Here is a 12,697-nt window from a genome sequence, read left to right on the forward strand (position 1 = left end):
CTTAGTATTTAGTTAAGGCTACCTCCAGTAATCTAATGTAATATGCAATCACTAGTGTTTTCTCTGCTCTGCCTATATCTCCTTTTGTCTCCCTCGGTTGATTTTTCCCTTATTTCTCCTCTGTCTAGTTTCTCCTAATATTTTGTTCCTTGTGTTTCTGTTTCTAGTGTTCGGCTGGTCTGCGCTTGCCTTCAGCTTACATGTTTCAGCTTCCTGTCTTGAGTTTCTCTTTATGTTTAACTTGTTGGATCCTGTCTGTTTGCTGTTCTTCACCTGTTTGTGTTTTATTGGCTTGGCGTCCTGTACCCAGAGTTCCCTGCCTAGTCCCCAAACACACATGAATGAGAAAGAGTCCAAATGCTTATTAAATTAGTTGCACACATGATACTAGCACATCTGACATCTCAACTTCTTTAGTCACTTTTGAATGCTTCAGAAGTTAAGCTGTTTAAAGCATTTCATCAAGTAAAATAAAATTGTTTCTGTTTAACACAAAGACACACATGTTTAAAAAAAAATCTTGATTTATTTATTTTGGTTTGAATATGCATATACTATTGGTGATGCGAAGAAACGTTCGCTCTATACATGATTTCTCTAATGCATCTGATAAAGAGCAGAATGCAGTCACACACACACTAGGAAGACAACTGCGCTTGAGCTGAATCACACACACGATCACATGGGGTAAAACTGGGACGCCGCCTCAGACGACTGGATCTCCACCTGGGCCATTTTAAACTGAGTGCATTGGAGCCACTTGCGCAGGGCAAGAGGAAAGGATCCGGACCCGGGGTTCTGCAGACACTGGTGGTTCACCCGGTTCTGAATGGCTTGCAGACGCAGCTGGAGACCCGCGGACAGATGCTGTTGATGGACACAGGGGTTACAGGTCTTTCTCAAAAAATTAGCATATTGTGATAAAGTTCATTATTTTCCATAATGTAATGATAAAAAGCAAACTTTCATATATTTTAGATTCATTGCACACCAACTGAAATATTTATGTTCTTTAATTGTTTTAATACTGATGATTTTGGCATACAGCTCATGAAAAATATTTCATCCGACCAATAAACGAAAAGTGTTTTAATACAAAAAAAGTCAGCCTTCAAATAATGATGTTCAGTTCTGCACTCAACGCTTGGTGGGGAATCCTTTAGCAGAAATGACTGCTTCAGTGCGGCGTGGCATGGAGGCGATCAGCCTGTGGCACTGCTGAGGTGTTCTGGAGGCGATCAGCCTGTGGCACTGCTGAGGTGTTCTGGAGGCGATCAGCCTGTGGCACTGCTGAGGTGTTCTGGAGGCGATCAGCCTGTGGTACTGCTGAGGTGTTCTGGAGGCGATCAGCCTGTGGCACTGCTGAGGTGTTCTGGAGGCGATCAGCCTGTGGCACTGCTGAGGTGTTCTGGAGGCGATCAGCCTGTGGCACTGCTGAGGTGTTCTGGAGGCGATCAGCCTGTGGCACTGCTGAGGTGTTCTGGAGGCGATCAGCCTGTGGCGCTGCTGAGGTGTTCTGGAGGCGATCAGCCTGTGGCGCTGCTGAGGTGTTCTGGAGGCGATCAGCCTGTGGCTCTGCTGAGGTGTTCTGGAGGCGATCAGCCTGTGGCTCTGCTGAGGTGTTCTGGAGGCGATCAGCCTGTGGCACTGCTGAGGTGTTCTGGAGGCGATCAGCCTGTGGCACTGCTGAGGTGTTCTGGAGGCGATCAGCCTGTGGCGCTGCTGAGGTGTTCTGGAGGCGATCAGCCTGTGGCACTGCTGAGGTGTTCTGGAGGCGATCAGCCTGTGGCGCTGCTGAGGTGTTCTGGAGGCGATCAGCCTGTGGCACTGCTGAGGTGTTCTGGAGGCGATCAGCCTGTGGCACTGCTGAGGTGTTCTGGAGGCGATCAGCCTGTGGCACTGCTGAGGTGTTCTGGAGGCGATCAGCCTGTGGCACTGCTGAGGTGTTCTGGAGGCGATCAGCCTGTGGCACTGCTGAGGTGTTCTGGAGGCGATCAGCCTGTGGCTCTGCTGAGGTGTTCTGGAGGCGATCAGCCTGTGGCACTGCTGAGGTGTTCTGGAGGCGATCAGCCTGTGGCACTGCTGAGGTGTTCTGGAGGCGATCAGCCTGTGGCACTGCTGAGGTGTTCTGGAGGCGATCAGCCTGTGGCTCTGCTGAGGTGTTCTGGAGGCGATCAGCCTGTGGCTCTGCTGAGGTGTTCTGGAGGCGATCAGCCTGTGGCACTGCTGAGGTGTTCTGGAGGCGATCAGCCTGTGGCACTGCTGAGGTGTTCTGGAGGCGATCAGCCTGTGGCACTGCTGAGGTGTTCTGGAGGCGATCAGCCTGTGGCGCTGCTGAGGTGTTCTGGAGGCGATCAGCCTGTGGCGCTGCTGAGGTGTTCTGGAGGCGATCAGCCTGTGGCACTGCTGAGGTGTTCTGGAGGCGATCAGCCTGTGGCACTGCTGAGGTGTTCTGGAGGCCCAGGATCCTTCGATAGCGGCCTTAAGCTCATCCAGAGTGTTGCGTCTCTCAACTTTCTCTTCACAATATCCCACAGATTCTCTATGAGGTTCAGGTCAGGAGAGTTGAGCACAGTAATACCATGGTCAGTAAAGCATTTACCAGTGGTTTTGGCACTGTGAGCAGGTGCCAGGTCGTGTTGAAAAACCAAAACTTCATCTCCATAAAGCTTTTCAGCAGATGGAAGCATGAAGTGCTCCAAAATCTCCTGATAGCGAGCTGCATTGACCCTGCCCTTGATAAAACACAGTGGACCAACACCAGCAGCTGACATGGCACCCCAGACCATCACTGACTGTGGGGACTTGACACTGGACTTCAGGCATTTGGGCATTTCCTTCTCCCCAGTCTTCCTCCAGACTCTGGCACCTTGATTTCCCAATGACATGCTAAATTTGAGCACCAGTCCAGTGCTGCTTCTCTGTAGCCCAGAAGTGTCTTGACCTGGGGAATGCGGCACCTGTAGCCCATTTCCTGCTCACGCCTGAGCACGGCGGCTCTGGATGTTTCTCCTCCAGACTCAGTCCACTGCTTACGCAGGTCCCCCAAGGTCTGGAATCGGTCCTTCTCCACAATCTTCCTCAGGGTCCGCTCACCTCTTCTCGTTTTTTGCCACACTTTTTCCTTCCCACAGACTTCCCACTGAGGTGCCTTGATCCAGCACTCTGGGAACAGCCTATTCGTTCAGAAATGTCTTTCTGTGTCTTCCCCTCTCGCTTGAGGGTGTCAATGATGGCCTTCTGGACAGCAGTCAGGTCGGCAGTCTGACCCATGATTGCGGTTTTGAGGAATGAACAGGCTGGGAGTTTTTAAAAGCCTCAGGAATCTTTTGCAGGTGTTTAGAGGTCATTAGTTGATTCAGATGATTAGGTTAATAGCTCGTTTAGAGAACCTTCTCATGATATGCTAATTTTTTGGGGAATTTTGGGTTTTCATGAGCTGTATGCCAAAATCATCAGTATTAAAACAATAAAAGACCTGAAATATTTCAGTTGGTGTGCAATGAATCTAAAATATATGAAAGTTTAATTTTTATCATTACATTATGGAAAATAATGAACTTTATCACAATATGCAATTTTTTTTAGAAGGACCTGTATATCCTCTAACAGGGAGATTATCAATGTTTACTTCAGAAACAAAGCAGGAATCACTGTCTGAACACTTACATTTAAATTCGACTGGATCATCGGCAGCCACATGGGAATCAGCTAAACAGAATGAAGAAGATATTAAATATAATAAACACTTCAAGCACTACAGTCCAAATTCATATGTTTGTTTCCTCTGGTGCTCTTCTGTCATTTTTGACCAGAAAATGTGACCCGTCACGGAAACCAGGGACACAAGTCGGCAGCACAACTTTCGCGCAAAATGCGAAAGAAGCATTTTATTTCAAATTTTGTGATTTTCATTTTTTTGCAGAATCTGTTAGTTGAGATCACGAAGAAGCCTCTCCGTTTTTGAGAAAGCAGTATTGGTGTATTTAAAAGCGTGCATTTTGAGGTTGAAATCGGCTTGTTTTCGGAGATTCTAGCACGCATTAGGGGCGTGTCATTGTCTGTGTTTATTTCCATACGGGATAAGCCGGCTTTTGTTTCTTTTGTTACTGTACCTGCCCTCCGAGGGAAGCGTGGCTACTTATTATACTCTGGCCGGCTCTGGCTGATATCAACATTCAATGAAGATGGACGCCGCAAAGATGATCGCAGACGAGCTGAACCGTGGCCGTTACACCGAAAATGTTACGAAGTACTTCATCGACAAGCCGGATGCTTATGAACAAGCGCTCACTTGATGGGGATAAAGCCCCACTCAGTCACGTGCGAATCGACATCTCTGTGATTTGGCCAGGATTAGGCGGATCGTATATAATTTTTGCAAGGTTTTTTTTCTTCCTGTGAGCATTTCTATCTTTATCTTTAAAGTCTGCATTCATAATGCGCACCGTTATGAATTCCCGTGCAGCCGCGCCCGCACGGATTATACTTTCACTTTAGAATGAGCATCAATTTGGGAGTAATCTGATTGAATGGTGTGTTTAATATTAACATCAATACTGTTCTTAATGAAAACAGAACAGAACAGCACAATGACAAGCTCGTTTAAATGTCTGTTCGCTAACTGAACGAAATTATATTTATTTATTAGGCTACTGTAAAATAATCAAAATGATATCGATGCCTGTTTATTCATACATTATAAAACGAAGTCTTGACATCATATCCGGGAGAAGTCAGTAAATTGAAATAAAATCACAGGCTTGTTCATCCCGTGCGAATGCGCCGCAAAACTCAGATGTGGGGAATTTATTTCTGAATCACAGAGGTCCCTAGATAATACTAACTCGTGCGAATAGTGCTAAAGACAGCGAAATGGGGAAAATCCGTAACTTTGTCTGTAAATGCTACACGAGGAGAAAAGAGAACTCTCTTCATGGGAGACAGTCCTGTAGCCAGAAGCTTTCTCCAGACATTATGTACAACATACGGCTGGATTCTTTAGCTGCGTAAAAAGAGTGGCAGGACATAACAGGCAAACAGACGCACAGCGCAAACTTCGGAGATGGTTACATCCACAAAGAAGACCCCGACAAAGAGAAAGTGTGCCCGAGCGACTTATTTCATTGGAGGCATCGAGATCTGCAAGAATACTTTTCAGTTTCAAATCTGGTGTTTCATTCTAAGAACACGTAGCCTACACGTTATCCCATGTTTAGTCCATGTTTAGACCTTCCCATATCTACCTATTGTTATTAGCTAGCTCAGTTTTAATTTTAATCGTTAGCATCGTATCATTTGCCAAAAACCGCCATTACTATAATGGCCTTTTAGATGGTAAAGTTAACATCTGCTATTAATTTGAATAATGCTTCAATTGCTTCGGGAAATGCTCCGGGAAAAAATGGCATTTGGGGGGTAAAATGTGTGTTATTTGGGCAAGGTTGCTGCTAAAATTCACACTCATGGGTCTATATCACATAATAGTCGTTTCAAAACGCAGGTATAGAAAATAACCAGCGGAAAAAAATGCGGAGTTAGCAACACAGTACAGTTGAACTCTTTTGACAACTAACGTAATGCGTCACTTCATTGGTCTGATTGGCTGTCGGTCTATCCAATCAAGGTCTTTCCTGGTTGGGTTGAAACACGCCCCATAATCACAGCCCAATGAGCATCAGACTCATATTCTGACTCGAGCTGAGGATGAGCACGTCAGGCTAGCTCTTATTTAACCTGAAATATTGTTAAAAAAATTAATAATAATAATAATAATAATAATAATGATAATAATAATAATAAACAATATATATATATATATTTTTTTTTTCAATGGCAAAAATAGACCATAATTATTGCATAAATATTAATAAGTACCATGAAATCCTCTCAAAATACCAAAGACCATAGAAAAAATATTATTGAAAAAAAATACATTTCATTGGTTTTTCTGGGGTGGAGGAAGTTACATTTTTGGGACCCGGTTCACTTCTGACCAGGAAGATAACAACGTAAGCCCTAAACGAAGAGCACCAGAGGGTTAAGCATGTATGTAATGAAGCGCTCTTACTTTGACGAAGATGGTTGAGTTGCACTCCTGCAAGGCCTCCATCAGACTGATGACATGCAGACACACCATCTCCACCATCTGAAACACAGGAAGACCTTAAGACTGAGTCCCATCAGACCCGTATGCTTGAGAGCGTCTCGCTCAGTCGTACCACTCTGTTGTGGGCCATGAGCTGCAGGATGCTGGGAGTCACGCGGCTCCAGAACTCCAGCCCCGTCAGGATGGCTCCGGAGCAGAACTCGTTCTGGTTCTGGTTCTGGCTGGACGGGACGGCGGCGGCCTGCTCGCAGTAGATGGTCCAGAGCTGGGCGAACATGAAGGCGTGGAAGAGCGAGCACATGTGCAGCACTGATGTCTGCGGACATAGAAGAGCATCGTCAGACTCACGGCTCATCAGCTGGAGCTCCGCCCACACATGGAGCTCCGCCCACATCAACTGAAGCCCCACCCACATTATCTGGAGCCTCGCCAACATCTGGAGCTCCGCTGCCCTACCTTGGACTGTTCTGGGAATCCGATGACGATGACGATCAGATGGTCTGCGATGTGAGATCCAGCATCCAGTGGGATGGGCATACAGCACGAGGAGCCCTGCTGCAAAGCACTGTGGGTAAGAGAGCCCAGCAGCAGCCAGGACAGCTGGCGAATGTGCGACACACACTCGATGAACTCTTTGGGTCTGAGGAAACGGAAGCACGGTGTAAAAGAGAGGCTGATGCAAATATACACACACACACGCACGCACGCACGCACACACACACACAGCTTTACCCTTGTTGCATAGCAGAGGGTGGGTGGTAGAGCCAGGGCAGGTAGCGGATCACTGCTTTATTGTCTCTGTGGTTTCCTTTGCTGATCTCCATCGCTGCGATCTGAGCCAGACCGACCTTCAGATTCCCTCCGAACGTGTCCTCGTGCAGCGGCTGACAGCAGGCCTTCATGTGGCTCTGAGAAACACACACACACACACACACACACACACACACACACACACACACACACACACACCACGCTTTCAGCCTTTCACATTCAGGCATTTGGCACACACGACTTAAAGGATTAGTTCACTTTTAGAGTTTCCTCACCCCACGTCTTTCTTTCTTCAGTGGAAAAGATTTGAAGGTTTTTGATGAAAACAGTCCAGGATGTTTCTCCATATAATGGACTTCAATGGGCCTCAAACGGCTCAGGGCCAAATGAGCTTCAGTGACGCTTCAGAGGGCTTTAAACGACAGCAGACGATGAATACGGGTCTCGTCTAGACAAACCATCGTCATTTAAACACAAAATAAAAGAGTTTCAGTTTATAAGCAAAAAAAAGGTCTCGCTTGACGTAAGCGGAAGCACCGAGTCAGTGTTTACAAGTGTTCGTAAAAACGTTTTAAATGATAAACTGACACAAAGACATCTGAATATGTGTGTATGGTCCTCCTTACACACTCTTGTAAACACTGACCCGGTGCTTCCGCCTACGTCAAGCATGATCTTTTCATCGTCTGCTGTCGTTTAAAGCCCTCTGAAGCGTCACTGAAGCTCATTTGGCCCTGAGCCGTTTGAGGCCCATTGAAGTCCATTATATGGAGAAACATCCTGGAATGTTTTCATCAAAAACCTTCAAATCTTTTCCACTGAAGAAAGAAAGACGTGGACATCTGGGATGACATGGGGTGAGGAAACTATCAGCAAAAGTTGATCTAAAATCCTTTAAGACTAGTCCAGTGGAAAGCCTGAGCTGTGGAGGAGTTCGGTTTGTGTGTGTGTCTCTGAGCAGCCGTATCGACTCCCTCCACACAGATCTGATCTGAGTGTCTGTTCTACTCGCACACACTCCAAACATTTCCCATCAGCAAACGCAAGGCTGCAAACACAAAGCTGTTGTGTGTAAATGGACATTGTTCTGGAGATTGGCGAGAGAAAGCGGAGGCATAGCGGTCTGTTTGAGCTGACCTCTTCTCACTGAAGCTGCTTTTGTGCAGTCAAACTGCTTTAATATAAAGTGTCTATATCAGATATTCTTCACTGAATATCATTATAGGACACAAGAATAGCTCAAGAGCTGGAACTTATGAACAAACTGCTGTGCGCTAGTGATGCGTTATATCCGCAGGTAATAAAACACTGTATAACATTCAATAAGATAACTCATTAATGATGCTAATATTAATATTACACTTATCATATTTATTATTATTATTAGTTTCTGTAATATGCCCCCTGGAGCTCAACACCAGTCCTGCTTCTCACTGGTATATCTGTGGCAATAGCCAACAATACATTGAATGGGTCAAAATTATACATATTTCTTTTATCCAAATTTCCTTCCGTAAATATATCAGAAATGTATTATTAGTAGAAATATACATTATTAAGGACTTCCTTTGGACAACTTTAAAGGAGATTTTCTCAATATTTAGACGTGTTCGCATCCTCGCACTAGGACAATCTAAACTCCACCCGTTCCCTAAGAAGGTTCACAGCCATCGTTCAGTGAGACAGACAAGTGCTGAAGCTTCAGGAACGAGCATGGACATCATGACGTTTGTACCTTTAGTTTAGTGAGTGTGTGCATGTCTGCGATGAAGTCCAGCAGCTCGCTCAGATACTGCCTCAAACACTCCATGGCCGCTGTGGTACACTGAGAACACACACACACACACACACACACACACACACACACACACACACAAACACACACACACACACACACACACACACACACAGCAGTCAGTAACGCACAGATCACAGATGGCAGATGAGAGGCGATGAGAGGCGAGTCTTACCCCGGGCAGGGCGGTGATCATGTGCTTCTGGAGGATGGTGGACTCGGCCAGCCTCGTCCCGATGTCTGAACACACAAACTGAGGACACAGAAGGGTTAGTGATGTTCTCCTGTGTGTGTGTGTGTGTGTGTGTAATCTGTGCTGAATGAAGCCCGTGTACCTGCACCAGCAGCAGGAGGTTGGTATCAGGGATAGAGGACTTGAACTTCAGCGCCTGAAGCAGCTCCAGAACCACGATACGCGACATGTAGAACTTGTCTCGCTCCTGCGTGAAACAGGAGGAAAAACGGCATTATCAAACGTGTGCATGTTGTGCACTTCTGAATGCTGATATCTCCCGTTTGCCAAGCTGAGCGCTGTCTGTCTGACCACTGCAGTCACGATCCATCAACAGCCGATCCTAGGTTGGACTCCAGTGAGGGTATGATTTAAAAACTAATGCCATATCATGTTTGTATACTAGGCTAGGGATGAACGAAACAGTAGGTTATACACTACCTATCAAGACAATCCCTGAATATTGATTTAGTTTCTAATCCTTTTATATACCCAGCTAATATTCATTGAGAATAGAGACTAACTTTATATTACTGTAAATGTCTAGATTTGGCGATATGTGCGGAAAATATTTTTCTCAACACAATGTTTTTTTAAAACCCTACATTTGTGCTGTAAAATGAACTTTAAAGCAGATCTACATGTGTCATGGAGGTGCTTTAGTGGAGGAAAACAAACCATGACCACTATAACCAGTAGATGGCAGCAGAGGAGCATTCATCAGCTCAGTTGCCTTTCCACGCCCTTTTACAGTTCGTTTCTCACTTTGGTATTGAATTTATTAAAAAAAGGAACATATCACAAATTTTAGAAATTTTATTGCACTGAAGGATAACGGATAGCAAGAGTAGAAAAAGTCATGCCATTTAGATGAAAGGAATTTAATTTAAATACATGAATAAATAAATAAGCTGAGACTTTACAGTGTATAGGAAGCTCTCGCATCATATTTAAACTGTATTTATGATAGAACTACACAGATGCAGATATGATAATCTATCAACTAGGGCCGGGACTTTAACGCGTTAATTAAGATTAATTACGCAAAAAATAAATAACATAATTTTAACCACACTTATTTTTGCACCACGGAACGTTTTTCAGTGAATGAGTTTCGACGGAGCGATTATCCTGGAACACCAACTAGCGCTCACGAGTCACGACAGCAACACACCGCAGTGAACATGAGCGGAGAAGCTGATGAGACCGCTCTGCTCGGCCCGTGGACGGGACATTTGGTTTAAAAAACGAAAGGATGGAAGCGTCGACAAGAGCACGGTTGTGTGCGATACAACAAGGAGTTAGCGTATCACCGCAGCACACAGAGCCTCAAATATCACACACACGCTTCTGCTGCACTTAATGGCAAACATTGCACTACTTGTCTGAAATAAATAAACCATAAAATAAACAAATAAATAAATAAACAATAAAAAAATGAAAATCATTATTCAATGGTATACTAAACATCCATGTGAAAAATTACTTCTCAATGTTCTCAGGTCAAATATTTATATGCAATTAAAATGCGATTCTTTTAGATTAATTAATTACAAAGCCTCTAATTAAATAGAATCATTTTTTTTTAATCGAGTCCCGGCCCTACTATCAACCCATGCACACACATTGTCCTCTTCTTCTGACGCACTACAGACTGATAAAAACACGCTGGATAACTAAAATACGGCAGGGATCTGAAGCGGTTTCATATGAGTTTTAAAGGGCCAGAGGCCATCACAGGTTAGGGCACATATTACAGAGTTCATGGCAGAAATTGAGGGTTGCTAAAGTCCTCCTAAAATGAGCCTAGTTTCGCCCCTGTTAACAGTGAAAATCCATCAAAACCTTTAAAAACGTCTCGGGTTATGTATATAACCCTTGTTCCCTGAGAGGGAATGAGCACTGCGTCGAAACGACGAATTGGGGATGCTCCCTAAGCATCAACGCATCTGAAGTATGAATGAAACTAGTCCAATCCTGATTGGTGTTACGTCATGACGAAGATGTGATGGCATCACCGGAAGCTATAAAGGGATGGCCGGCGCATAGTAGCGTCAATTATCGCGATGAAGCAGAACGCTCTCAGGCGATACGCGGTATGGCGACGAGACGCAGTGCTCGTTCCGTCTCAGGGAACAAGGGTTATATACATTACCCGAGACGTTCCCTATATCAAGGGAACTTCGCACTGCGTCGAAACGACGAATTGGGGAACGAGTACCCACTATGCCACACCAAGGGTACGCCTGCCCTAATGTGAAGCTGGAACCCAGGCACAATTAGGACTGGAGCACCCTGGCGCCGGGAGTCGCAGGGAGGTGAAGACTGTAAAATCTAATAAATGTGTGTTGAGTGGCCCAACCAGCCACCTCACAGATATCCTGCATTGGAACGCCCGAAAGAAGAGCCACCGAGGAAGCCCATGCCCCTGGTGGAATGTGACCTAACGGCTATAGGTGAAGGCAACCCGCGCACCTGATATGCTGAGGCAATCGCCTGCACTATCCAGTTACTAATAGTGGGAGTCGCTGCAGGCAAACCCTTCTTAGGCGGACCAAAACACACTAACAGTTGTTCCGATTTCCTCCACTGTGCTGACCTCTCAAGATATATTCTCAGAGCCCTGACGGGGCACAAAAGAAAGAGTCTCCCTTCTTCCGCCGTCACATGAGGCGGAGGATGGAAAGCCTGTAGGACTAGAGATCTGACCACGTTAGAAGGCACCTTAGGCACATAGCCCGGTCTAGGGTGCAGGATAGCTTTTACTCCCCCGGGGGCAAACTCCAGGCAAGTCGGCGTAACTGCCAAGGCCTGAAGATCCCCCACTCTCCTCAGAGATGTGATAGTCAGAAGGAACGCTACCTTAAGGGTCAGAAATTTAGGCTCAACTGTTTCGAGTGGCTCGAAGGGAGCCTCAGCCAACCCTTCGAGAACCACCGCCAGATCCCAGGAAGGAACCCTGGTCTGAACTACAGGCCTCATCCTCCTAGCCCCGCGGAGGAATCGTACAACCAATCGGTGCCTACCCAACGGCCCATCACCCAGAGGAGTGTGGAAAGCCCCAATGGCAGCCACGTACACCTTGAGTGTAGACGGGGTAAGCCCTGCAGAGAAACGATTTTGGAGGAACTCCAGCACTGAAGCCACCGGGCAGTTAACTGGGTCCACCTCACGTTCTCTACACCAAGTGACGAACACATTCCACTTGAGGGTGTACAATCTCCTAGTTGAGGGAGCCCTGGAGCTGAGTAAGGACTCTATTACATCTGCTGGTAGTCCAGCCTCCGGTACCTGGCCCCCTCAGGGGCCAGACCCACAGGTTCCATATTTCTGGCCGGGGGTGGAATATTGTGCCCCCCACCTGTGACAGAAGGTCCCTCCTCAGAGGAACCCACCAGCAGAAAACGGCCAGCCGCGAGCGAAGCACCTTGAGTGTCAGCTTTTCGCACTGCTCACAAGCGGCTCCCTCGAGAGCCGCTGTGGCATGCTGAACACCCAAACAAAGAACGCATAGCGAATGTGTGTCCGCACCCGACATAAAACGAGGGCACGGAGGCACACACCGCCTGAATTCAGTGCTTTTGGTCGCCATGATAATATATATATATATATATATATATGGATATATAGGGACGTACAACAATAAATAGACAGACAATATACACAGAGCGTTATGCTGAAGAGCGATAACTGACGCTACTATGCGCCGGCGTTCCCATTATAGCTTCTGGTTTTGCCGTCACATCTACGTCATGACGTTGCACCAATCAGGATTGGACTAGTTTCATTC

At 46.1% G+C, this 12,697-nt stretch overlaps 1 protein-coding gene across 4 annotated transcripts in view; it reads right to left on the reverse strand.

Annotated features, from left to right (window-relative positions):
- Positions 1–502: 502 nt before the first annotated feature.
- Positions 503–12,697, reverse strand: part of LOC137091670 (protein unc-79 homolog) — an 84,831-nt gene continuing 72,636 nt past the window's right edge. For all 4 annotated transcript variants that reach the window (XM_067456305.1, XM_067456303.1, XM_067456304.1 and 1 more), the window contains 9 exons: positions 9,011–9,115; positions 8,851–8,928; positions 8,616–8,705; positions 6,842–7,017; positions 6,566–6,749; positions 6,222–6,425; positions 6,071–6,148; positions 3,670–3,711; positions 503–867 (listed from right to left, as the gene is read on the reverse strand). In XM_067456305.1, the coding sequence (XP_067312406.1) occupies positions 679–867; positions 3,670–3,711; positions 6,071–6,148; positions 6,222–6,425; positions 6,566–6,749; positions 6,842–7,017; positions 8,616–8,705; positions 8,851–8,928; positions 9,011–9,115 (1,146 nt within the window). In that variant the 3' untranslated portion in view covers positions 503–678. The remainder of the gene's footprint in view (positions 868–3,669; positions 3,712–6,070; positions 6,149–6,221; positions 6,426–6,565; positions 6,750–6,841; positions 7,018–8,615; positions 8,706–8,850; positions 8,929–9,010; positions 9,116–12,697) is intronic.

This window comes from Pseudorasbora parva, chromosome 10 (genome assembly GCF_024679245.1).
Source record: "Pseudorasbora parva isolate DD20220531a chromosome 10, ASM2467924v1, whole genome shotgun sequence".
Classification (NCBI taxonomy): Eukaryota; Metazoa; Chordata; class Actinopteri; order Cypriniformes; family Gobionidae; genus Pseudorasbora; species Pseudorasbora parva.